The 27,289-nt window shown below is 40.5% G+C and overlaps 1 protein-coding gene across 2 annotated transcripts; it reads left to right on the top strand.

The window, feature by feature from the left end:
- Nucleotides 1–10,081: 10,081 nt before the first annotated feature.
- Kdelr2 (KDEL endoplasmic reticulum protein retention receptor 2) lies at nucleotides 10,082–27,289 on the top strand. Of its 2 annotated transcripts, XM_047533941.1 has the most exons (5): nucleotides 10,088–10,313; nucleotides 18,022–18,122; nucleotides 22,261–22,419; nucleotides 24,433–24,685; nucleotides 26,212–27,289. In XM_047533941.1, the coding sequence occupies exons 1-5, from the start codon at nucleotides 10,223–10,225 to the stop codon at nucleotides 26,244–26,246; spliced, it is 639 nt and encodes a 212-aa protein (XP_047389897.1). In that variant the 5' UTR covers nucleotides 10,088–10,222; the 3' UTR covers nucleotides 26,247–27,289. The 2 variants fall into 2 exon arrangements, with proteins under 2 accessions (XP_047389898.1, XP_047389897.1); XM_047533942.1 differs by lacking the exon at nucleotides 24,433–24,685 and having other exon boundaries at nucleotides 10,082–10,313.

Consider the following 27,289-nt stretch of genomic DNA (forward strand, 5'->3'; position numbering starts at 1 on the left):
CAGCAGTGGGCTGTGCCTACCAGCAAACAATCTCACCCTTCTGCTAAGAATAGCTCTGTTTTTCCTTTGGGAAATGATCCCTTCCCTAGTCCTAGGCCTGGAGTTCTGCTGATTGCAAATTGATAGTCTTGCGTCTGGTTGGGCATCTCAGAGTCAATCCAAGACTGGAGTTGGAATTATTTGAAAAGGGAGGCTTCCTTTCTTCTGGAATCACTGGGTGTTCGGAGGGTGGAAACCTGGAGAGAGCCATCTGGGTGTAAAGCCTAAAGAGGAGAGAAGATCATCATTACATTTCTCTGTCCCTGGATCCCAATGTGCCTGAAGTAGATTTCTGGACTTGTCAGTTTCCAAGTTATTAACTCCCCCTCCATTTTTAAATGTTCACATTTTATTCTAATTTCTTGGTTTAGGCTGTTTTGAATGGGCTTCAGTCACTTGCAATCTGAAGAGGGTTGATTAACCTACCTATCAACAGATATTTCTAGAGTATGGTTTTTTTAATATGCCCACTGAGCACTCTTCATTCGTAAATGCATTTGCTAATTTCTTTTTTTTTTTTTTTTTTTGGTACTAGGGATTGAACTCAGGGGATTGAACCTTTACCACTGAGCCATATCCTCAGTCCTTTTTATTTTTTTATTTTGAGACAGGGTTTCACTGAGTTGTTTAGGGCCTCACTAAATTTCTGAGGTTGGCCTTGAACTTGGAATCTTCCTGCCTCAGCCTCCCAAGTCACGGGGATTATAGGTGTGCACCACTGCAACCAGCTGCCAATACTTTTTGACTTGTGCTAGGAAAAACGCTGGGTGCAGCAGATATCTTAGGTCAGCCTCTCTTGAGTTTAGTTTCCTATATTTTATGGTGGTTTTACCCCAGAGTCAGTGCATAGTCCTATATGAGAGTCAGTATATGTCCCTTCCCCACAATTCCTCACCAAATGACAAGGTGTGGATACAAACAAACAATGCCCCAGAAAGTTATCTCTGAATAAAATAACATAATAAAACAACAAAACCTAATTATGCACTGTCTTTCCAAATAGTAGCATCAGTTGATGTTACTAGGTAGCATGCTCAATGTTTTTACATCAGCTGAAAAGACACAACTCCAAATTCCATAATCCCAGATAGTGCAAAAATATCAAAAATCCAAAAAGTTTAATTATGGAAAAAATATTTTTGTGTGGTGGTACTGGGTTTTAACCCAGAGTCTTAGGCAAGCACTCATTGAGCTATATCTCCAGCCATGAAAAAAATATTTTTTAAAGATTTTTTTAATGCTGGGTACAGTAGCACATGCCTGTAATCCCAGTGACTTGGGGGGCTGAGGCAGGAGAATCACAAGTTTGAGGCCGACTGGGCAACTTAGTGAGACCTTCAGTTATTTAGCAAGACACTGTCTCAAAATAAAAATATAAAAAGGACTGGGGATGTAGCTTAGTGGTAAAGTGTCCCTGGGTTCAATCCTCAGTACCAAAAGAAAAAAATATTTTAAAGATACTAATTTATATTTTAAATGGATTTATTTGAAGAATAAGCAGAACACTTTATAGACCACTCCAATAGACATGAATAACATACACATTTTTGTAAGCATGAACACTTAGGTTCATCATAACAATCACACAGGTATATAATGGTTACGAAGAGACAAAAGGTATTCATTAAAAAAAAGGTCAAAGAGCAAATGTATAAACACATATCACTGTGGTTACTAATCACATACACCCAGCTTTACATCTGCAATCATTGGAAATACCATGACAAAGTCTTTTGATGGATTGATTAAAAACTGCAATGGGCCACCACCATGTATGCAGTCACCCAAAGAGCTGAGATCTCAATTCTATCTTTCACAAATGCACATGTACAGGAAGGATATCTCTTCACTTATTGAGGAAGTTTCAACATTTTCATGTATCTGAACAATGCTTATGTGCAAAGTCAACATTGTGATAGTACGCTTCCACAGAATCAAATAAAAAATGCATTACATGGATTAGAATTCTTTATGTAACTCACCAGTCACTAATGTAATGCTATGTATTTCATCTTCATTTCTCTAATACTACAAGTACACATTATGTAAATAATTGTTTTCTTTTCTCTTTTTCAGTACTGGGGATTAAACCCAGGGCTTCACACATACGAGGCAACCACTTTAACACTGTGCTACACACAGGACTTTTTATTTTTCATTTTCAGACAGTGTCTCTAAATTGCTCAGGCTGGCCTTGAACTTCTGATCCTCCTTTCTCAATCTCCAGGATCGTTGGAATTATATAGCATTAGTGACTTGTAAGACATAATGCTGACAACTTAAAATACTGAGGAAAAAAACTTGAAAGGTAATAATCTAAGTGTATTGGTACACACCTATAATCCCAGCTTTGTTGGAGGCTGGGCAGGAGGATCAAAAGTTCAAGGCCAGCCTGGGCAACATAGGAAGACCCTGTCTCAAAACCAAAAATCAACCAACTGAACAAGAACAAATTAAAAATATTTTTTAAAGTATTTCTTAGTTGTAGGTGGACCTAATACCTTTATTTTATTTATTTATTTTTATGTGGTGCTGAGATCCAACCCAGTGCCTCACACATGCTAGGCAAGTGCCCTACCACTGGGCCACAACCGCAAGCCCACAAATTTAAAAATATTAAAGAAAACTAAGAAAATTTAACATACAAAAAAAGTGTATTACAGTTATAAATTATGGAAAATTGCATGGATGTGGTCCCTTAGAGCTAGCCAACTTTCAAGATCATTAACTATATATATATATATATATATATATATTTTTTTTTTTTTTGTGGTGCTGGGGATTGAACTCAGGGCCTTGTGCTTGCAAGGCAAGCACTCTACTAACTGAGCTATATCCCCAGCCCACTAACTGTATTTTGAAGTCTTGCATTGTGATAAACAGATCCTTTTTTCTTTTAGGGTGTCGTTCTCATTGGAGAATATGTTCATATTCTTTTCGTATGGGACACCGTTCTTGAATTTTTCTGATTGAATATACACTGATGGGAGCGCACCTTGTTGAAATTTTCTATCTTCTGAAACCAGGGATAGTGACACATTTCTATCTTCTGAAACCAGGGATAGTGTAAATCCCAGCAACTCAGATTTAGGCAGGAGGATTGCAGGTTCAAGGCCAGCCTCGGGAATTTAGTGAGACCCTGTTTTGAAACAAAAGCAAAGAAGGGCTGGGTGTATCTCAGTAGCAGAGCACCTCTGGGTTCAATCCCAGTATTGCCCTCCTCCAGTTTTCCCATCTTCAGTGACATGTTTCTATGTTGTTTTTGGTGTGTGGAAAATCCATTCTGCATGCACAGACCACAGATCTGGCAGAAACCAAACTGATGATGGAATAGCAACACTGCTGCATAAGGACCTTCTTATCCTAGGTCACATCCACAGCCCAGTTGTACCAGGGCAGTGGGTAGGTTGCAGAAAAGTCAAAGAAAGTGCCCGGATACAGCACGCAAGACATGATTTATTAGGCAAAGCTTACAAGAGATCAGTGACTGCTCTAGGAAGAGGTCAGTAGTGACAGGCAGAACAGACACAACCTCCGTCCCTCAAAGTACCAAGCAGTGCCTCCTCCCTCACTGCGTTTTTTTACTCCAGGGGTGACTGGCTGAACAAGTGACATGTATGCCCTTAGTGCTATACCAGTCCCACTGAGACAGGCTTATGTTAGGCTGCAGAAGCAGTGACATCACCAGCATCAGCTGCTTAGTTTGCTTGTATGACCAGCATCCCAAGGAGCAACTTTTCTGCTATACCATGCAAGAAAGTAGCTTTCTACAGGTAACACCACTTGCCCCAGCTCTTGGTGTGTATAAGAGGTCTTGAAAATAATATGTATTTGAACATCTGGCCCAGGCTGTATCTCACTGTTCCCTTAATGTTGGGGGCTATGCTGTGCGGACTGCGCCGGGATGGCGCCTGGCAGCCAGCCAGAGGTTGCTTTGATCACCTCGGTGTGAGGAGGTTGATTAACATAAGCACACCCAGGTGATCTGTCATTGGCCTTATCCAATTAAGTCCACGCACACAACACGTGCACCAGTGTTCCCGAGTCCTCCAGATGTGCCTGCTCCTTTTGACCTTTATCATGATTGGGCAGCTAGCTCTTCGCCTATTCTTTGCATAATTGGCGTCAGCCCTACCCTTCACCTCCTGGAGGGGATATAAGCCGGCTCTTCTCGAGCGCCGGGGTTCGAGGTTCGAGGTTCCAGTTCCCGGGTTTCCTGATTCATCAATAAACCATTCCGAATTCAAGAGCCTCTTTTGTCCCCCGCGCCAAATTGACTCCGCTGGATGGCGTCACCTTAACTTGACTAGGTTTTTGGAAACAGTAGTCAGGGACATGGTGTTTTACTGTCCCCCTTTCATTTAGGGGTAATACATCCTACCATGTTCATAATTGTTTTTTGAACCACTTAGCAACTTCACTGGCTACTTTTGACCAATGCAGCTTAAATTCATTAAAAATTCCTGGAATTTCATCGGCTGGAAGGAACACCAATTCAAACTACTAAATTTTAAATTGAAGTCTTCATTGTTGCCCTGTGCACTGTCAATCCACGGATGGAATTTTCTGCCAAATTCATGGGACTGAATGGAAAAAAAGCAAACCCTGTCGGTTACATCTTGAAATTCACTTGTGGAAGCCTTGATGGCACCTAATTCCAAATCTATCATCATGGTTTGGGTATTTGACTGAAATCCATTTTCTTCTTCAAAGCCCACCATCTTCTAAACCAAATAAATGTTTACAAATTGCTTTGCATTTTCCTGTGATTAGTTTATAATCCTGTGGTTAAGTTCTAGAATTTTTGGATCCATCAGGGGCATGAATTGTGCATATGTGTGTGTGTGTGTGTGTGTGTGTGTGTGTACACACACATAGTAAAGAGCAGTGGGGACAGTTTTGAAAGCACCACCTGTTAACCAAAATGAAGCTTGTGATGGTTTTCCTATGTGGTAATATAAATCTGTCTTCTTTGATAGTTAAATCCCTAACCAAGAATAGTTCTATTTAATGTGTTTTGTAACCCTGGAGGAACCTCTGTATCAGCTAGTGTCTTTGGTTCAGAAGTTTGCTGAGTATGTAGATTCTTTTCATTTTCTGATAAAGGGTATTTTTCTGCTGGGGGGAGGTACCAGGGATTGAACTCAGGGGCATTCGACTACTGAGTCACATCTCCAGCCCTATTTTGTATTTTATTTAGAGACAGGATCTCACTGAGTTGCTTAGCACCTCGCTTTTGCTGAGGCTGGCTTTGAACTCCTGATACTCCTGCCTCAGCCTCCTGAGTCACTGGGATTACAGGCATGCACCAGCGCAGTGTCTTCTATCCCTTTCATATAGCCCTTTTTGCAGGGGGATGGGTACTGGGGATTGAACTCAAGGGCACTCCATCACTGAGCCATATCCCCAGTCCTCTTTCTGTATTTGATTTAGAGACAGGGTCTCACCAAGTTGCTTAGCACCTCACTTTTGCTGACGCTGGCTTTGAACTCACATCCTCCTGCCTCAGCCTCCCAGGCCGCTGGGAGTGTGCCACCATGCCTAGTCTATTTTTCTCTTTATGGGAATTCAGTAAAATGGAATGACAGTGTTTTCTTACATAGAAGTACAAACCCTAGCATAATTTATCCTGCATGTCTTTGGATAAAGTTGCATTTTTTTTTTTTTTGGCATCATCCCTGTATTAGTATCTGTGACTGGATAACAGATTACTCTAAAATTTAGCACCTTGAAACAATACATTTTCACCAGGCACAGTTGTGCATACCCATGATCTCGGTGACTCTGGAGATTGAGACAGAGAAATTGCAAGTTCAAGGCTAGTCTCAGCAATTTAGCAAGACCATGCTCAAAAAATAAAAGGGCTGGGGATGTAATTCAGTGGTAGAGTTTCCCTGGGTTGTGGGAGTTTAGCCTAGATACCTGGCTCCAAGTTACAACGTCCTCCTGCTTGTCAAGAAGATACAGGGACCGGGATATTACTCAGTGATAGAACACTGAGCATACCTGTGATGCTGGCTTTGATTCCCAATACTGTAAATTAAAAAAAAAAATGAAGTAATGTATTTTTTCCTTTGGGACAAAGACAATTTACAGTTCAATGGATTGTATCTGCTCAGCTCTACAGAAGACTGAAATTTCGTTTTGTCTAGGATCTCTTTAGTGGATTGTAGCAAACTGCCTGTGAGGGCCATCACAGTTGTTTTGATGACTACACAGTAATAAAAGGTTTTCAGTCTTTTCTGCATCTTTTTTAACTTACTGGGGATTGAACTCAAGGGTGCTTAACCGCTGAGCCACATCCCCAGCCCTTTTTATTTTTTTTTATTTTGAGACAGGGTCTTGCTAAGTTGCTTAGGGCCTTGCTATGTTGCTGAGGCTGGCTTTGAACTTGTAATCCTCCTGTCTCAGCCTCCAGAGTTGCTGGGATTACAGGTGTGCGCCACTGCACCTGGCTCTATTCTGCATGTTCGGCAGAGGTTTTACTGGGTTGGCAGGAGATATAATTTGTTTGTTTATTTTTGTTTTTGGTGCCCAAACCTGGAAATGGTAGAATTAAAAAAAAATTGTTTATGAATTGTTGATGGACACAATACCTTTGTTTTATTTATTTATTTTTGCATGGTGCTGAGGATCAAACCCAGTGCCTCACACATGGTAGGCAAGCGCTCTACCACTGAGTTACAACTCTAGCCCCAGATTTTATTTTAAACGATATTTTCCCAACAGTTAATAAAGACATAAAACAAGGTTGCATTCATCCAAAGGCTCGACTGGGGCTGGAGTACTGCTTCTGAGATAGTTCGCTCATGTGGCTGTTAGCAGGTCATCTGCTGGCTTTCCATGAGAAGACTACTTCTTAACACATGGATCTCTCCATATAGCTGCTTCCATGTCCTTGTGACTAGAGAGCTAGCTTCCTCCAGAGTGAGTGATGAGAAAGTGGAGTGGAAGAAGCAAGTCACAGTACCTCTTATGACCTAGCATGGAGTGACAAGCCATCATCTCTACAAAATCCTTTTTTCTTTTCTTTTCTTTCCTTTTTTTTTTTTTTTTTTGGTGTTGGAGATTGAACTGAGGGCTCATGCATACTAAGTACATGCTCTATCACTGAGTGACATCCCCAATCCCTGCCACATTCTACTGGTTAGAAGTCAGTTGCTAAGTCCAGTTCATATTTAAGGGAATGGGAATTAAGCTGCCCCTTTTAAGGGAAGTATCAAGTAATCTGTGGACAAATGTCAAAACCCTGAACTATAAGGAACACAAACAAGATGGTTAACTAGTGTTGCCAATTCAGAAAGTATCACCCATTAGTCCCTGTGCAAGACAACTAGAAATGCCCTGCAATCTTGCAACTTTTATATAAAAGAAGCATGACTGAGGTTTTCCCAAATGTGACATTGGTCCTAAAAATTTCCATGAAAGAAATATTTCAAACAATCAAAAATATTTAAAAATCAGCCATCCTAGACTTTAAGGTTTGGAAATGAGGTGTCCCCGCAAAGATCCTCTGTAAATACAGGTATGCCTGGTGGTGAAACAACTGGATTTTGAGATCTGTGACCTCATCACTCCATCCTAGTTTGAATAACTGCAGGCAGGTAGGGTGTGGCTTAAGAAGGTGGGTCACTGGGGGGCAAGCCTGACTTCATTCCTGAAACCCTTCCCCTCCTTCCATCCTCCCTTACTCTGTCTCCTGGCTGTCTTGAGGTGAGCTGATTTCCTCTGCCCTGCCCTTGCACTATGACACTCTGCTTCACTGGGGGCCCAGAGCAATGGGGTTGGTCATCTATGAACTGAGACCTCTGAGTCTGTGAGCCCCAGTGAACTTTTCCTCCTCTAAGTTGTTCTTGTTGGGCATTTTGATCACAGTGATGTAAAGCTGACTAAAACACCAGAGAAAGAGCATTTTTATATTCTCGCTATAGAAAATATGTCAAACTCAGTCATAGGAAAAGCTAAGCAGAATGTACTGTGACAGCAATGTTGGGAAAAATGTATTAGAAAAGTGTGTGAGAGACTGGGTTGTGGCTCAGTGGTAGAGCACTTGCCTAGCACCTGTGAGGCACTGGGTTTGATCCTCAGCCCCACATAAAATAAATTAATAAAATAAAGGTATTGTGTCCATCTACAACTAAAAAAAAATAAAGAAGAAGCGTGTGAGGTAGTAATTAGTAAAGTCTTGTATCATTTTCTGAATTTTGTGGTTTTGGTGGTAGAATCTGTGAGCAAGGCTGGTTTCTTGGGTAAGAGGCCAATGCCATTTCTCAGGGCTCAGTGCTTAGAAGGGCCCACATTCAAGGTTTAGTGCTCTGCCGCTGCTGCCTTGAAATTTTTAATAATTTTATCTTTTACTTTATGTTTTGCAGTAAAGCCCAATGAGACAATGGCACGTGAAACAGAGACTCGGACTCTGGGCACTTGTGTTTTCACCTCTTGCTGTCCTTTTGCTTTTCCAAGATGGGTTATTGGCCATTTACTCCATGATATGGGGGCTCTGGTTCTCTGCTCTTATCTGCCACCCTTTGTTCTGCAGGGACCTGAGTGCACAGTGCAGGGAAGGTTGGGTTAGGTGACAGTCTGTGCCCTGCAGCCTCTCTGGGCAAGGCACACTAGTTGTTATCCATCATGCCAGGGTGCATTTGGACAACTCAGCAGGGGCAGGCCTCTCCCCGAGCCCTGATTCAGGTACCTGGCAGCAGGGTGAAAATCCTTTGAAGATTGCCCTTTGCCTAGGATTAGAGTGCTACATGGAAACAGATGACACATGGCTCAAGCCATCAAACTCCCTTAAAGCTCTCCTGACCCACATTGAGTGTAAAACTTACTACAAGCTCCCCTGGTCCACATTATTGTCTACACTGGCTCATCTAGCACCCTTTACCCAAAGGTGTGTCCCCTTGGTCTTCTCTGTGCCTGGTGGGCCCCCTCTTCTTTCTTTCAGCCTTCTTGGGGCCAGCTGTATTGTCCCTTCTGGTAACTCCAGGCACCCTCCACAAACAAGCCAAGAAATAGGAATTGTATGTTTTTGGTGACTCCTCATCCTAGTTAAAAAATGCTCTAATATTTGCATTCAAAGCTGATTTTGTTCAAAATCTAGACAAGAAAAGTCAGATCATAATTTAAAAATTTAATTTCTTCTTAAATAGCATAAAAGAAACACTACAAATTGAGAGACTGCAGAAGAAAAAGCTTTGTATTTTGGTTAAACCTTTAACAGTATTTTTCCTTTTGTCTTTTATTAACCCTGTGTTTTCATTTTGAACAGGTTCTGTACATTACACTAGCAGAGCCTGTCTGCCAGTTGGGTTCCGTTTGTATTTTCTTATGATCTATTTTCTCATCCTAGAGAAATGTTCACTTTTCTACCTAATTTAGCATTCTCTTTATTCTAACCCTCCAATTCCCAGTTCTGGGAATAGAACCCAGGTGTTTAAAAGTGCTCTACTGCTAAATATTTAGATTCTCTCTCTCTCTCCCTCTCTTTTTTATTGGGGACTGGGGATTGATTTACCACTGAGTTATATTCCTAAACCTTTTCATTTTTTATCTTGAGACAAGGTCTCGTTAAATTACTAAGGCTGGCCTCGAACCTGTGATCCTCCTGCCCCAGCCTCCTGAATAACTGGGATTTCAGGAGTACACCACCGCACACGACCTGGATTCTGTTTCTTAAAGACAGCTCCTGAATGGTGGAATCTTTGGTCTCCCATATGAGCCGTATCCTCCACGACATCCCGAATGCCGACCTTGAGAGATGCAATAACGGATTATTTTCCTCTTTTTCATACAATAAACTTGTTAGAGCTTTTATGACTAGTGGTAGGGGGATGGGGGGGGAACCACCCTTATAAGGAAGTGTCATTTCAAAAATTAAAGGAAATCGCTGGCACCCGAGAAGAGGCCGGAAGCCGGGTAGGAGGAAGTGAGAGAGAACTTGGGGTCCTCAGCCGCCCGACCCGCTGAGACTCCGCGACTTCCCCTTTAAAGGGCGGGGCCGGGGCGGGGCCGGCGGCGGCCGGCGCTCCCAGACTGCCCCGCGCGCGCGACGGCAGTTCGGCCACGTCCCTGGCCACGTCGCGCCCGCTCTCGCCATCTTCGCCGCTTCCTCTCAGGGGCCGCCGCTGCCGCCTGAGCTGCCGATCCCCAGGGCTGCCACGCTGCGCAGACCGCCGCCGCCATGAATATCTTCCGGCTGACCGGGGACCTGTCCCACCTGGCGGCCATCGTCATCCTGCTGCTTAAGATCTGGAAGACGCGCTCTTGCGCCGGTGAGCGACCGGGCAAGGCCCCGAAAAGCTGGGACGCGGGACCGGGTCGCCCCGAGGACCCGTCGGCTTCGGCTGCCCAGAGGCGGGTCCGGCCGGCGCTGACCCGACACGCCCCCTTGACTGACCCGCAGGGCGCTGGGGCCTGGCTTGAACCTCTGGTTGGTGCCTGGGCGGAGACGAGGTGTCGCAGCGCCGGGCCCCGCTGAGCGCTTGGTCCGCTCGCGAACTTGAGCGGTTGGGGCGGAGGGGCGCTGGCCGAATTGCGCAGGGCCCTTGTTCCGCCTGAAAAGTTTGTGATGGGAGTGGGGGTCAGCAGAAGTGTCTCCCGCCCCGGCCTTTCCTGGGGCGCTTCTTCAGGCTGGGTTCCGAGTGAGAGGCCCACGAATCAATGGGACTGGCGGGAGGAGGATGGGCAGGACCGCGGCGGGCTCCGCCTGACGTGGCAGCCAGGCCACCCGGGAGGTGGGGCCGCCGGGGGTTGGGGCGAGAGGTCATTTCGCTCTCCACCCTACCCCTTTTAAGACTGAGCTTCTGATTAGATCTGTAAGGTATCGAGTCAAACCTGGGGTTAAAATTGCGTGGGCTTCACTCAAGCCCTGGGGTCCAGGATCGTGCCTGCCCAGGGAGGGGCGGTGGGAGAGAGGTCTTTTAAGTGAATTTCTTGGCGCAGTTCATGCTGCTTTGAGAAGCAAGCTAGTTTGTGAAACTCCGAGTGCCTCCATCTAATAAGTGGTTCTCTTAAAACCGTGGCGCCGGGTACCGCTGATGTTTCTCATGTGGTCTCATGCAGTTCCTGACTCCACGTCACCAGTGAGTTGACCCAGTCCCTCCCCATGAGTACACACACATTTCATACAAGCATTGCTGGGAGGTAGTGAAACAGACAGACTTTTCTTAGATAATAGCCATGGACTTTTATGTTTCATTAACCATAAAAGCTTAAAAATAGTGAATTTTTACATAATTTCTCAAAATGCATTATTTTTGATGCTATGGCCTCAGTGAAATAGCTTTTGATGAACTCATGAACTTAATTTTTTCAGAGGCAGTGAAAGATGGGAGTCCTAAAGGAAGCAGGTGGCAGATTCCCTTTACCTGGTTTATTTATAAAAATTTCCACGTTTAAAGTAACACCATGTTTTTGACTCTGCTGTCTGCAGGCCTCACCTGTCTCCCTGGAACATAGCTGAGATCCAGGAAGTAAGCAAAACCAAAAAGACCTTTGAGCAGTCAGAATGGATGTCACAAAGTCCATGTACTGAAACCAGTGTGTCTGACTTGGAGGTGATCTCTCAATTTTTACATAGTTCTGAAAGGCTCAACTGCATGATTTCCAATGGTAGCAGATTTATTGCAGTGATTATGATAGCTAACATTTAAGCACTAGCTATGTACTAAGTAGTCAGCTAAGTGCTTTTATATGGCTTATCCAGGTGGTCCTTGATCTTATGAGGTAGGTGCTATTATCCCCATTCTGAGGACAGAGGAACTGAATCTTGGGGAGGTGAGCAAAGTAGTGATAGAGCCAGGAATGCAACACAATCATTAATTCACAATTAAGAGTTTTGAATAAATATCTTGTCTGCTTTGGGATAAACAATTTTAGTTTAAATATGTGATGTCAGTAGTGTAAGTCCTTTTTTTGTTGTTGCACTCAGATATCACTTTTAATCTTTAATTTTTCTTCAGTGTCTTTGTATGTGTCTCTTCATTTTCTGTCTCATGTTTCTCAGAATCCCCTCTTCTGGCAGATAGTTAGGTGTTGTAAATGTGCTATCTCCTAAACTTGTATCTGAACTAAGATGTTTGATTGAATTTAGTGCAACTCCAGAAATAGAATTCTTAAAGGAACCTTCAGTAACAATGAGAAAGTGAAAGGTTAGCTGTTTTGGGAATTTTTTAATATTCACTATTTACATTTGGGAGATTTAGAGCATTAACAAAAATATAAAGTACTTCAGCTAAAATGCTAAGAAAGAAAGAAAAATAGATGTTTGTATGTGGTTCCCAGTTATTCCTCAGATATTAAGCTATTCTTGTGTGCAGATTTTACTTTAAAAATAAAAAATTCCGGGGCTGGGGAGATAGCTCAGTCGTTAGAGTGCTTGCCTTCCAAGCATAAGGCCTGGGTTCGATCCCCAGCACCCCCCAAAAAAAAAAAAAAAAAAAAAAAAAATCAAAAATTCCCTAAGATCATTTATTTCAATTTAAATGCTAAATTTAATTAACTACTTTGTTTTTCCATAATGAATCATAAAAGTTGTATAGAGACATTTGATAAGAGTTTCTCAAATAACTGGAATAGGAGACATGTACATCCAGATTGTGTTTCTCACTTTGAAAATACTGGTATTGAGGCTCATTTTAGGGTTTCAGCACCTATTTTGAAAATGCCTGCAGCTTTAGGATGGTAGGACTTTTTTCTCTAAAGGGAGGGGTGAGACAGACTTACAAGGAAGCTGGAGATTCTGTTTTTCTGTCATTTCTAATTCCAGAATGTTGCCTTTAAGGACCTATATTAAAGTGGAGGCAGTGAGTTGATCTTTGAATCTATTCTTTTTTGTGTCTGCATCTGCCATTGTCACTACAGAGGGATGCCAAAATGAAGTATGTCTCCTATTCCTGAACTACCATTGCAACTTGATCCATAGTGTACTCAAGTTGTCGCTCTGTGTGTGTGTGTGTGTGTGTGTGTGTGTCCTAAACCCTGACCTGAATAACCTTGGGAGAGAGCAAGCTGTGGTTTTTAGATGAAGAGCTTCCTATCTAAATTTTCTTATGTACTAATAATGATAGTTAACAGTGCTGCATCTACTGAGTATAAATGACATTGGAGTCCTTCTGAGATCTATGACCCCCAGCCTTCCTCCCAGGTTTCCCTCCTTCCTTCTTAGCAGTTATGAAGGTTGTAAACTTTTCAACCTATCAAATATGACAGACCAGAATGATGTCCTTGCATTTTACATAATTGGATATAAATGGAAAACACCTCATCTTTTATTGTTGGCATTGAATACTTCAAGAAACTTTGGCATTTTCAACTCTTCTTGGAGCTGTCACTTCTGTCCATTTGAGTTCTAGTCTCTTAAGCAATCATTGTTCTCCAGCAGTTGTTGACTACCCACTATGTGCAAGGCTCTGAGACACAATTCAGAGCTGCAGCTGGCAGCAAAATTTTTGCTCTTAAGAAAGCTGCAGGGGCTGGGGAGATAGCTCAGTTGGTAGAGTGCTTGCTTTGTAAGCATAAGGCCCTGGGTTCGATCCTCAGCACCGCAAAAAAAAAAAAAAAAAAAAAAAAAAACCAAACAAGAAAGCTGCAGTGGGCTGAGTGCAGTGGCACACGCCTGTAATCTCAGTGTCTCAGGAGGCTGAGGCAGGAGGATCAAGAGTTCAAAGCCAGCCTCAGCAAAAGCGAGGTGTTAAGCAATCAGTGGGACCCTGTCTCTAAATAATAGGGCTGGGGATGTGGCTCAGTGGTCAAGTGCCCCTGTGTTCAATCCCTGGCAACCCCCACTCTCCCCCCGCAAAAAAAAAAAAAAATGGGGAAAGAAAGCAAGCCACAGTTCAGTTGAGATAGTAAAACATGTATGAAAAGATAAAAACTGTGGTTGTATGGGCAGTATATCCTATGGTTGTGAAGCAGCAAGCAAGGTCCCAGAGATGCCTCCTCTGACTTTTCAACCAAGAACTGTACAAGACCTCTGAAGAAAAGAATAAAACTTTGCTGATGGGTACAGATGATCTGAATATATATTCTTATCATGGTCCTGGATAGGACCAGCTAGACTGATGAAGAAGCAAGATGACACATCCCTCCAAATTAACTTATTAAGTCAGAATGTTAAAGACAACTGAGAGAAATAATCTGTAGTATATGTAAGTGAAAGAAAGTTAATATCCATATTAAAGTACTCCTGCAGATAAAAACAACCTGATAGAAAATGAAAAAAGTTGGCAGTTTACAGATTAGTAGAAGACCAGTTAAACATAAAAGAATGCCCAGCCACTAGGAGTTTGGAGGTTGGATATTAAAATGGTAGCGAATACTGTTTATGTGCCTGCTGGGTAGAAAAAGGTAAAAGAGGTTTAAAAGGTCTCATGTAGGCAAGGGTATGAAGAAAAGGGCCCTCCCATCTGGCATTAATGGATATGCGAATTGGCACAGACTTTCTAGGAGAAATTTGACATTATTTACTAAAATTTGAAATGTTCATGTCTTTTACTCCAGCAATTCTAGGGAATCTGAACTATGGAAATTATGATATGTGTGAACAATCGACATTCAGGTACAAAATGTCTGTTGTATCTAAATAAATAAAAAACACTGTCTACAGATACAAAGATGTTTGTGCAGGATTTATAACAACAATAATTATAAACAACCTAATTGTCCATTAATGGAGTGGTTGCACAAATTGTGGTATAGCCACAAAAAGGAACACTATGCAGCCATTAAAACCAACAAGCTAGAGCTAAACTTATTAATAGGAAAGGATGAATCTGAGATACTCAGTTTAAAAAACAAGTTGTAAGACTCAAAATTGGCCCCCACTTTAAGGATAAGCATGCAGACACCTAGAAAAAAAGCTTAAAAAGTTACACTTAAAATGGAGATGGGAGGGTTGTTTAAGAGGCTTTTTTCACTTTTTGTCCTACACATTTAAGCCCACTTGAAATTTTTAATAAAATAATTTACATGAATTTCTTTGAAAATAAGAAAAAAATGATATAACAGTATGTAATAAGCTATCATTTCTCAGGCATTCACAATGGCAGGTATATTATAAAGCACTTTAACTTCTCTTTTGAGTCCCACAGTTAGTATAATTTGCCCCCATTTGACAGATACTGAAAGTAAGGTCAGGGTGATATATAATGGACCCTGTACCCCAAGTGACTGAGATTGAACCTAGATGCTCTAGCTCCAAAGCCTCATTTTTTCTTAAGTCACATTCTACAGTAAGGGAAAAGAGCCTTGTTAGCAGGTAGTTCTTAACTGTCAATTGGAGAATTTCAGGGAACCTCCAGATCCTTTGAGAGCAGTTAGGGGTATAGTTGCTGAGTGCTGCCCTGAGGGCTTTCCTGTGGTCTGATCTGCAGTGCTTGGTTGTATCCCTGCTGTTACCAGAATAATTTCTTGGACTTTATTTTTTGGTTGAGGAATCTATTCTATGAACCAATAGAAATGTAAAAAATGACACTTTTCACTTGCGGTATTATAACATACACGGAGGTTTATAGTTGTAGGCTTTTGAAAACTTTACTTGACCCTGTGGGAAAAGACCAGAATGATGTTAAATTTACTGAATTATTTCCATTTGGCAAGTTATTCTCCTTAATTTATAACTTGGTGCATTTTGTATCGGGACCCCAGTTTCTGAAACCTTTACAGTTGAGTATTCTTTGAGTCAGGTTACGTGATACAGTCTTAGCAAGGAGATACTGGCTGGAGGTAGAGGTCGGTGTTAGAGTGCTTGTCTCGCAGGTATGAGGCCCTAGGTTCCATCTTAGCCCCACAAAAATAAATTAATTAAAACAGGGAGATAGCCATTTTGACTTAGCAGTTATTTCAGGTGACCAGGTGATTTCTGCCACACCCCCTTCTGTCTTTACCTGGTATCCCTGCCTTTCTGGGAAGGCAGGACAGTTTTGCAATTTTAAAGGGCAAAGCTGCTACTTGTTAATCAAGACTCAGACCAGGGAGAACTGCGTAGAACTATGTAAGCATCCTTCAATTCCAGCATGCCCGTTCCTGCATGGATTCTATACCACAGGCACAGTGCCTGTCCTCTCCTCAATCCCATGCTCACCCAGGGAACTTTCCCATCCTCTAACTTTTAGTAAATTAGGGCAGAGCTCAGAGTACATTGTCTATTTACAGTCGTAGAGACACAGTGGGACTTGAAAATTCTTCAGAAATGTTATCCCAAAATACCACACAAGAATTTACCACATGACGTAGAAGATAAAATGAATTCTATTTTCTTTTGTTCATGTTCTCATTCATTCAGCAAATAATTTCTGGACCCTGCTGTGGGTCAGGCCCAGTGTCCAGTTCAGGAAATACAAAATGGAATAAGGTACGACCTCCCATCTTTAGACATCTCTGTCAGGTTGGGCTTTGGGGAGAGAGGGAAGACAAGAACCAGGTCATCACAATGTATCTTTATAGATCTCTAACAGGAGCTAGGGCAGCAGTTGGCATGAAGTAGTTCCCATTGTATGCCTGCTGAATGAATGCCCAGCATTGAAGGAGATCATCTCAGAGATGACCTCCCAGGGGAGATGAAAGGTAATTTGGGCTTCAAAGGGGAGGAATCAGAGCTATATGATGGTTCTAGGTTTTTCGTTTAGGAATGCTGAAAAGAGAACTTAAGTCTACTTGGCTTCCGGAGCTTTGTTAGAATAAACCCTATACATCAAAATTTGCCCATCCCTATCCTATATGTTTTTAAAAATATTAGAATGAGCCACATAGCAAGTGAACTGGAAATTTCCCTCTCAAATCTTCAACAGATATCAAATGTGGGCTGTCTACTCCCTGTGCTTTCTGCATCTTGTATTCTCTTTCCAGTTTTTAATACCAACTTCATTTCTTCTTTGAAACATTGATCTCAGAAAAAAAAGGGCCTCTATTACTGAGGAAAAGGCTAAACAAAGCACTTTTTTACCTGAATCTCCTCCTTTGACCCTTGAAATTGGTTTCTGTTGATCAATTTGGAAGGAATGAGTCAATGTTTTCTTAATGTCTATTGCTTTGCATCGTAGATGAGGGTGGGTAGATTCTGATATCAGAATTCAGTCAGCTTTCAGTTTCCTTTATAAAGAATTTGCTCAGTCTCCATAGTTCACACCATTTGTCATATAAGCATTTGACCAAATGTAGATGTCAGAAAAGCCATGTGAACTTCTATTCTCCCTCATCTGAGTGTGGATGTACTGCTTTGGAGGTGGGTTGGTGGTTGGAAACAAAAACAGTTTTACGTTATGCCAAGGTTAGACATTTGAAGACTGGCTGTAGTTGTAGGTTCCTATTCTTGTGTTACCATAGCATCCAGGAACATGTTTAAACAAATACAAGATTGGTTGTGTGATGGATCTTAAATGATGGGAGTTTCTAAAAAATCATAATATATCCAAGTAAATGCTGCTTTCAGCAAAGTAGTCACCTTGGGAGGTCATGTCATTATTCCAGGGCATGCAGAATTATTGCTCAGGCTCACCTAAAGCAGTTTTCCTCAGTTGAATCCTCAATCTCTTAATCAGTAAATTCCAATTCCATACTCAAGATTTATCACCATGGATATACAGTTTTAAAAGGGAAAGAAAGGTCTGAAGGTAAAGACAAGTTACAATACTAACAGCTCAATTATTGGAAAATATTTATTCCTACCTAAAGGTGACATATTTGAGAAATATAATGTTAATGTTCATTTGAAGAATATGTCCAGGTATGTTGGAAATGGTGTAACAAAGTCATTTTCCTAAGTTACTAGTCATAGTGAGACAAAGTTGATAGAGCCTCCCAAAAAGAGTGTGTTCAAGAGTTGTTAAAGGAAAGAACTGAAACTGCTCTTGTTTACTCATCCCCAAACCTGGGCCTTTGACCCCATGTGTTCACTTTCCCTATCTGCACTTCATGTGGTGTGATCTCAGGAGTTGTAAAACTCTCCAGGTCTTTTCTAACACTTTCCTTTTGTTTCTTTAGGTATTTCTGGGAAAAGCCAGCTTCTGTTTGCACTGGTCTTTACAACTCGTTACCTGGATCTTTTTACTTCATTTATTTCATTATATAATACATCTATGAAGGTATGGTATAGCATCCAGTAGACTGTATTTTATCTGTAATGTACGGACCTATGGCAACTGTTAATTTATGTCAGTCGTGTTTTTTGTTTAGTTTTTGTTTTATTTTTTGATACTAGGGATTGAGCCTGGGGTGCTCTACCACTGAGCTACATCCTCAGTCCTTTTTATTTTTAGGACAGGATCTCACTAAGTTGCTGAGGTTGGGCTTGAACTTGTGATCCTCCTGCCTCAGCCTCCCAAGCTGCTGAGATTACAGGCATAGGCCACCATACCTGCTTCCCTGGTTCTTTTTGTTTTTTATTTTGAAATAAGGTCTGAGTTGCCCAGACTAACCTTGAACTTGTGGTCCTCCTGCCTCAGCCTCCTGAGTAGCTGGGAGCTTGTGTGTTTTTAATTGAAAATCTCCAAGAATACTATCTAGATAGACTGATGTATTCTTAAAAACTTTTAGACCACCTTGTGTGTATAACTTGAAATAGCTATCATTGAGCATACTTTTCTGTTTCAAAACAATCTAAAGTACTTTGAACTGAGAGATTTTAAAATTTAAGTTCCTTAAATATGATAGAGCTCCTAAAGTTCTTGATAACCCCATAAGAAAGAGGGATGCCTATTACATTTTCAAGCCCTTGGAAATTATAGACTTCCCAGAGAAACCTAGCAAGTCAGTACATAATGAGGAATTAAAGCTGGGACTTCTGATTGCAGAGTCTTGTTTTGCTGCTGTGTGTAGGCTTCTACTTTTCTTTTTTTCCACTTAGTTTTTCCTAAACATCTGTGTTTGTACTGTCATTGTTTGTCATGCTTAAATAATGTCTGCACCACAATTTACTTACTAATATATGTTTTAGGGCTGGGGTTGTAGCTTAGTGGTAGAGCACTTGCCCTCGTATGTATGAGGCACTGGGTTTGACTCTCAGGACCACATAAAAATGAAAAAAAAAAAAAAAAAGGTTAAAAAAATATATATATATATACGTTTTAAACCTTTTAACTTGTCCTAAGTATTCATATCCATGACACCTTTGATGTCCTCCTTATATTTCTCCCAATTCACAGTAAAGCAAATGAGTAACTACTGAAATATAAAATACTTGCATACCCCTAACATTTGTATACCACTGGCAGTCATGTTCCACACTTGGGGAAGCACTGCCTTAGTTCTTTCCCACAGTCATTGAGTTTGTGCATAAATACCTACAGAGGTAGGCATGGTGCATTTGGTAAAAAACAAGCAAAAGTCTTATAGTCTGCTGGGGGAGAAGATGCAGATCATCACAGAACTAAATAAATGACTGCAATTTGTGATGGACACAATGAAGGAAAAGTAGAGAGGTTCTCAAGATGTGTAATAGGAGTCTGATTCTTTCATTCATTCATTCTACAAAATTTGAGCACCTGGAGGTTAAGCATTGTTCTAGTTTTTGGTTAAAGCTATACCCAAGGAAGTAATATTTAAGTCAGAGCCTTTTGGTGTGGAGTTTTAGTCACTGTCCCCCAGCACATTGGGTTCACAAGCATTTTTTAAGCACTATTAAACAGAGCAATATTTGAACCTGTGTTCTTTACTTAAAAAGCAAATTTGAGCTGGGTGCAGTGGCCTATAATTCTAGCTCTTGGGAGATTGAAACAGGAGGATTGCAAGTTTGAGGCCAGCCTGAGCAACTTAGCAAGCTCCTGAATCAAAATAAAATGTAAAAAGGTCTGGGGATGTAGCAAAGATAATAAATACAAAGATGCTCCATCTCATCACTTCTAATCAAAGTAGTGGAGGGTCTAGTTGATACAATAAAATAATAAAACAAAAAGACATACAGATTGGAAAAGAAGTAGTAAAACTCTTTATCTGCAAATGATGTGATCACCTATATAAAAAATCCTACAGAACCTGTAAAAAACTACTAGAACTAGTGAGTGAGTTTAACACAGTGGCAGTATACAGTATCAGTCTACCAGTACCTCAAAAAAAGGGGCCGTGGTTGTAGCTCAGTGGTAGAGCACTTGCCTAGCATGTGTAAGGCACTGGGTTCGATCCTCAGCACCATGTAAAAGTAAATAAAGGTATAAAAATATACAATAACATTTAAAAAACAACAGAAATTGAATTTGAGTCACTTGTAATCATTCTGTTCTTTACTAAGCAATGGAAGCCTAATAATCAGTAAATAATTAGCTGTCTTAAAAATGACTGTCCCTGCTTGGTGTCTGGGCAAACTAAAACTGCAGGCAGTAGAGGTGTGTGAGCCAGAATCCTCCACCTCTCTTTAGGAGTACCAGCTCTCAGAGGAATCCTTCTTGCTTGCTTGGTTGTAGTTTCTAAGCATCATGTCCTGAAAGCTGGTAGTATGAGACCCACATTGTATATGCTCATGTTTTATTTGAACTTTAAGCACTGGTGAGAGGAGACAGCAGCGGTTGTTTTCCAGTGCCTGCGAAGGCCTTGATGGACTGTATCTCCCTGGCTACCACTTGACCTGCGAGGGCCCCTGACTGCCAGGAGCCTCCTTTGGGTGTGTGCCAAAAGTAGGCACAGTGTAGATGTACAATATATGTACTTTGTTTATGCATGTGTATGATTATGACTGACAATTTGAATAGTTTTGACTGTTTACTTTCAACTATAACTGCATAATATGCCAGGGACTCTTTAATGTCTTTGTGGGTTTTTTATTTATTTTTTTTTAGGCATATGAGGGCTTGATGATTGCTCCCTGTTAAGTAGTTTGCTCAAATGTTTTCCTAATTAAATTTGTCAAGTTGTATTTCATAAGGAGAAGTAGTTCCAAGCAGGGTGGTCCCTATCCCAGTTGTCTCCTGAGCTAAATCTGCTGTTTGAATCTTGGACCTAAATTTCTGCAATTTGAAAATTGATGCAATTTCAGTATATCAGACTTTTACTTGGTCAGTTGACTGGCTGATGTTGACCTTTTGAAGATGAAAGAACACATAACTTAATTGTAAACCCTGTAGCAGTTATACTGCCATGTGCACAAATCATTCCCTTGGAGGCAGTAGTGTTTTCCACTAACTTTAGGTTTTGCTTTTGTTATGTTACCAGACAGGATTTCATAACAATTATCCAAATGTTCACTGTTAAAAGTAACATAACTTAAGTAAATCATCATGGCAGAGTTTAACTTGAATTGCAGTGTTTATCTTATCTTTACAAAAATGCTAGCCAAGAAGTAATGTTATGCTAGAAGGAAGTTCATTGGTTTTGAACTGCATTGAACTTTTTTTTTTCCCCCCCTTAATCTGCTGTGTAGTACTAAGATGAGATTAAAATTTATTTCTTTGGCAGTTTCTTACAAACTGAAACTTACAAACATTTAACATTTGACCCAGCAAACTCACTCCTAGGTATAAACCAAAGAGAAATGAAAAGTTATATTCCCACAAAAGCCTGTAACAAATGTTGATAGCAGCGTTATTCACCACCCTCCCACACTGGAAACCATCTAGCTGTCCTCTAACTGGTGAGTGAATAGACAAGTTATGATGTTCCCTCACAGTGGGCCAGTACTCAGCAATAAAATGGATTATTAATATATGCAACATAGCTGGGCACAGTGACCGTGCCTGTAATCTCAGCTACTCAGGAGGCTGAGGCAGGAGAATGGCAAATTCAAAACCAGCTTGAGGAACTTGGCCAGATTCTGCCTCAAAATAAATAAATAAAAAGGGCTGGGGTTGTAGCTCAGTGGTAGAACTTCCAAGTCAGTCCCCAGACTTGGGGGGATGGGAAGCAACTAGTTTGTTAGCTTTCAGATGCATTATACTAACTGAAATAAGCCACATGCAAAAGGCAGCATGCTGTCTGACTTCATTTATGTGGCATTCTAGAAAAGGCAAAACGGAACAGAGAACATATCAGCAATGATCAGAGGTGAATCCTGGAGAGACTTGACTACAAAGACATAGGATGATGGGATTTTGGGCTTGATAGAACAGTTTGTTCCTCTTTATTTGACTCAGAGCTATACATCCCCCCAAAGTGAATTTTACTATGTTTAAATTAAAATCAAGCAAAAACAAACAAATAAAACAACTGGTGATATAGAAAGCTGAGGGAGTTGAAAGAATTGCAATGTATTGACAACCTGGTTTTTTTTTTTTTTTTTTTTTCTTTTGTTTTTAGGTTATCTATATTGCCTGCTCTTATGCCACGGTGTACCTGATCTACATGAAATTTAAGGCAACTTATGATGGAAATCATGATACCTTCCGAGTGGAGTTTCTGGTGGTCCCTGTGGGAGGACTCTCATTTCTGGTCAATCACGATTTCTCTCCTTTAGAGGTTAGTTAAGGTGTTATTTAGTGGTCATGTCTGGTTTTCTAGGGAAATGGACCTATTTGCAGATAATGTGAAATTTTGTGGGGTTTCGTTTTTGTTTTTCAGGCAAACTTCTGGTGCAACATGAACTATTTGGTGTAAATAAATTGTAGATAGGAATTAAAGCACCCAAGTATTTGGGTGTCTGTTGATTGTTGATTGTCCTTGAGAATATAAACTCAAAAATATGTTTCATTATCTTAACTTCTGTGGTACCAAATACAGAACCCTATCTGTCCTTGTTTGAAGATACATGGTCTTCTTCCTATTCTGACCAGTTTTTGTTTCCTTTCCACATATGGATGTTGCACACTGATTTTGTGTCTGTGCTTCTAAGCAGCACTGCTAAACTTCTTGCCCTTGAGGACAGTGGTTTATGGTGCCCCTGACACCACGCACTGGGGTGAATTGTTCCTAAGTGCCTCTTTCCCAGTGAAGAGCTGCTGTTTAGCACCTAAACACCAGGGTTAAGTTACTGCACTGTTCTTGGTTGTCAGTCCGGTGCTGGGAGTACCTAGACTGCTTGCAAGTCCTTCTGTTGTCAACATGAGTAAAGCCCCACATTGGATAGTTTTCATAATTACAACTCCAATTTTTGAGCCCTTTGATTTAACCACACCAGAAAGCCTAAAGGGTAATAAAAATATAGACAATCCTTGACTTACAATGGGGTTGTATCCTGATAAACCCCTTGTAAGTTGAAATTATTATAGGTTGAAAAAGCATTTATAATAACATCTAACCAGATAAGCCAATCTCAAAAAACCAATGGACGAATGATATCGCTAATAAGTGGATGATGACACATAATGGGGGGTGGGAGGGGTTAGTGTTAGGGTTAGAGTTAGGGTTGGGGAGGGGGGCAAGAATGGAGGAAGGAAGGACTGTATAGAGGGAAAAGAGGGGTGGGAGGGGTGGGGGAAGGGAAAAAAATAACAGAATGAATCAAACAACATTACCCTATGTAAATTTATGATTACACAAATGGTATGGTATGCCTTTACGCCATGTACAAACAGAGAAACATCATGTATCCCATTTGTTTACAATAAAAAAAAAAAAGAAAAAAAAAATAACATCTAACCTACCAAACACCAGCTTAGCAACATATGGTACATTTCAGAATGTTGATTGTGTCCCCTTGGAATGGTGTGGCTGACTGGTGAGGCTGCTGCTGCTGCCCAGCATCAAAGCAGAGTGTCAGTACATATCAGTAGTCTAGGACTAGATCAAAATTCAAAGTTTCTATTTAGTGTGTATTGCTTTCACACAGTGGTGAAGTCAAAATTGTAAGTCAGAGGCCATCTGTAAGTGAAAAATATAGGAGTCTGGGAAAAAATCAATTGGTAAGGAAAAACAGCAGTGATGAAGTAGAATGAACACAGTTCCCAGTTTTTTTTTTTTTTTTTTTTTTTTTTAAATACTGGGGATTGAACCCAGGGGCACTTTACCCCTGAGCTACATCTCCAGCCCATTTTATTTCTTGTTTGAGACAGCATCACACTAAGTTGCTGAGGCTGGCTTTGAACTTGTTATCCTCTTGTTTCAGCCTCCTGAATTACTAAGGTTCCAGGTGTGAGCCACTGTGCCCAGTGAGCTACTGGTATTATTAACCCTGCCAGAAAGCAGGGATGATTTAAGATTCTAGGTTTGGAGAAAACATGCTTGTCCAGGAGGAACATCATACATGTAGATTCATAGAAAGTAGTGCAGGGAAGAATAAGGTGTTAGACAAGGTAGTGAAAATTTAGAGGCAAAGGTGTCCAAGTTACCCAGCTTGTCTCGGGCAGTGCTCTGCTTCTAAAATGCTGCTTAATTGTCAGTGATGTATGTAGTCACCAAGCTGCTGTTTAAGGCCAAGATGTCCATACCCGACTTCCCATTCTTGTTAAGCTACTCTATAGTAAAGCAAGAGTATTTCCCCTGAACACATGGTGAGCACTGAATCCTGACTGAAGTTTTCCCTTTCTCTTCCAGATTTTGTGGACCTTCTCCATCTACCTTGAATCAGTGGCCATTCTTCCACAGCTTTTTATGATCAGCAAGACTGGGGAGGCTGAGACCATCACTACCCACTACCTGTTCTTCCTGGGCCTCTACCGTGCTTTATATCTTGTCAACTGGATCTGGCGCTTCTATTTCGAGGGCTTCTTTGACCTTATTGCTGTGGTGGCTGGTGTAGTCCAGACCATTCTATACTGTGACTTCTTCTACTTGTACATCACAAAAGGTAGGTTGGGTCTGGCCTGCATGGTTTCTGTAGGCTCATGCTCTGTTGGGAGTTTGCTTACCAGTTCCCTTGTCCAACTCTGCTCATTGCACACTATGACTCACAATATAGAACTGGCTTCAGGAAAGTTCATTTTAATGATTGTCAAATAAAATTCAAGATCAGGACTTTCGGTCTGATTTATAGGACCTTTTTTCCTTTGGCTATAGCCTTATTGTTTTCCATAAACGGCACATTTTCATTGTAAAAGATTTAATTGGAATTAATTTGAAAGATAATCATCAAGATCCTACACTCAGAGATAATCACTCATTTGAATCACAAAATGAGATAAAAACTCATTTTGTCCCATTGACTCAGATACAAATGTAAACATATAATAATTACATAAGACATAATAAAATGATATAGCAATAATAATATAACTGTAATATGTGATATTAATATATAAGCTCCAGATTATTATTCCAATTCATTTTAATGCACCTGTGTCAATTTCATTGAAATATTTGCAGAATCAAAAACTTGAGACCTTTGATTAATATTTCAGTAAACATAATTCCAGATATTTCTGACTGTATGTAGACACATGATTTAAACCATACTTACTATTCTGTGATCTATTTTTTCCTCCACTCTCATTTTTTCATGCAATAAATAGAAATTATCCATATAGCCTTTCATTATGTGTTGTATATACTATCATTTACACCCTGTTCCTCGGTGTTTAGGCTTACCTTTTTTTTTAAACTTGCAGCTATTAAAATTCTGTGCTTAAATCAATATCCTTATATACATGTATATAGAATATGTGAACTTTGCAAATATCTGATGAAAACTATGATCCTTGCTCATAAAAAGTACATATTTATATATATGCATAAAAATTCATGTGTCTAGTTGTGGGGATTTCAAGAGTCCCTAAAGCTTTAACTACAGATTCCAACCTAAGAATCCCTGTTCTATAGTAACATTCCTAATGGTAGACTTGCTCCATAAATGGCATATGTAATCTGTGTGTGTGTGTGTGTGTGTGTGTGTGTGTGTGTGTGTGTGTATGTGTATGTATGTATGTGTATGTGTATTGGGGGATACGGCGGATTGAACCCATGGGCACTTCACCACTAAGCTACATCCTCAGCCTTTTCTATTTTGAGATAGAGTCTCACTAAGTTGCTCAGGTTCTTGCTACAATGCCTCAAACTTGACATCTTCCTTTCTTGGCCTCCCAAATTCACTGGGTTTATAGGCATGTGCCACCACACCTGGCTTTTAATATCCGAAATTTCAAGACCTCTTCCACAGGTCATATTTAACATATGTTGAATAGGGGGGGAATCATAACAAAGAGCAGATGTGAATTTGGTGGTGCTTTTAGTTGAATTTATATTTTTTAATGTAATTGCTCATATCTTTGTATTTACTGGGTAGAATCTTGTCGATAGGCTTTTAGGAATCAGAAAAAGGAAACTGAACTTGTAAACATCAGTAATCTTTTGTTTTTCTTCCTCTCTTTACAATTCTAGTACTCAAGGGAAAGAAGCTCAGTTTGCCAGCGTAAGTGCCAAAGACCATCAGCAGCCTCTGTCCTTCAGGGTGCGTGGACAGAATTCTTACCACAGCAAAGGCATGAGATGCTCGATGCGGAAAATCAGAAACTTAACTCTTTTGTTGCAGACAGTCATCAGTGGCTCTGTAAGAATGCAGAGGAAAAGAACCAGAAGGTTTCTGTTTAATGCATCTTGCCTTATCTTTTTTTATTACTATGTACAAAGATTTTTTTACACAAAGAAACTTAATGCTGTATTAATAAATTCAGTGTGTAGTTTAATTGGGATAGTTCCAAAGTGATGATTTTTGTGAGGAATAAGTGCAAACTTTTTTATTTTAAAAAATTCTTGGAAATTGTTGATTTTGTCTGCAATGAAATTGTACTCCTTGGCAGTTGGTAGATTATCTATTCTAACATCTATCAAACTTGCATTCCACTATATTTATTTTTTGCAAAAAGATGAGTTATATTTGTTTGAAATCTGAGACACTATGTTGAATTTTGTATATCTGTCCAAATTTTTTCCTGCTAGCCGTGGAAATCCTTCCATGGACATCACAACACTACATTTAGGGTTAGTGATGGTGACTTGCAAGTCTTTCAGAACCAAAATTGTAGGGTTCTGAATGTAGATGGGGGTGTCAACCAAGAGTCACCAAAGGTGCCTGCTCTCCTCCCCTGAAACTGAGAGTCTCAGTTTGAGACTATCCCAAGAGTGCCGAAGAATTCATGGGCAGGGGCTCTGGACTGCTTGCCATCCAAGTGTGTGATGGGAGGAACTGTAATGATTACTTTGGATATGAGACTACTCTGAGGAACAGAACACAATTTGTTATCTCTAATTTTAATTTGCAGTTCCCTAAAGATTGGCACAACCATGTCCATGCTCAGATTCGAATGGTTTTTCCTATCACGATTGGGTTGGTAAAGTGATTTACAATTTTTTAAAAAATTGACAGCACCAATTACCATTCCTTATATTCTTTTTTTTTTTTTTAAACTGAGCTCTTGCATGACTTATGTTATCCTAAATAAACATTTTATTAAATACA

This window comes from Sciurus carolinensis, chromosome 18 (genome assembly GCF_902686445.1).
Source record: "Sciurus carolinensis chromosome 18, mSciCar1.2, whole genome shotgun sequence".
Lineage (NCBI taxonomy): Eukaryota > Metazoa > Chordata > Mammalia > Rodentia > Sciuridae > Sciurus > Sciurus carolinensis.

What these genes read in the sequence shown, in the direction of transcription:
- Kdelr2 (XM_047533941.1), top strand. Translation starts at nt 10,223, where the DNA reads ATGAATATCTTCCGGCTGACCGGGGACCTGTCCCACCTGGCGGCCATC. An exon ending in GAAGACGCGCTCTTGCGCCG is followed by an intron (nt 10,314 to 18,021) that starts GTGAGCGACCGG and finishes TTGTTTCTTTAG; the next exon opens with GTATTTCTGGGAAAAGCCAG. An exon ending in TATATAATACATCTATGAAG is followed by an intron (nt 18,123 to 22,260) that starts GTATGGTATAGC and finishes TTTTGTTTTTAG; the next exon opens with GTTATCTATATTGCCTGCTC.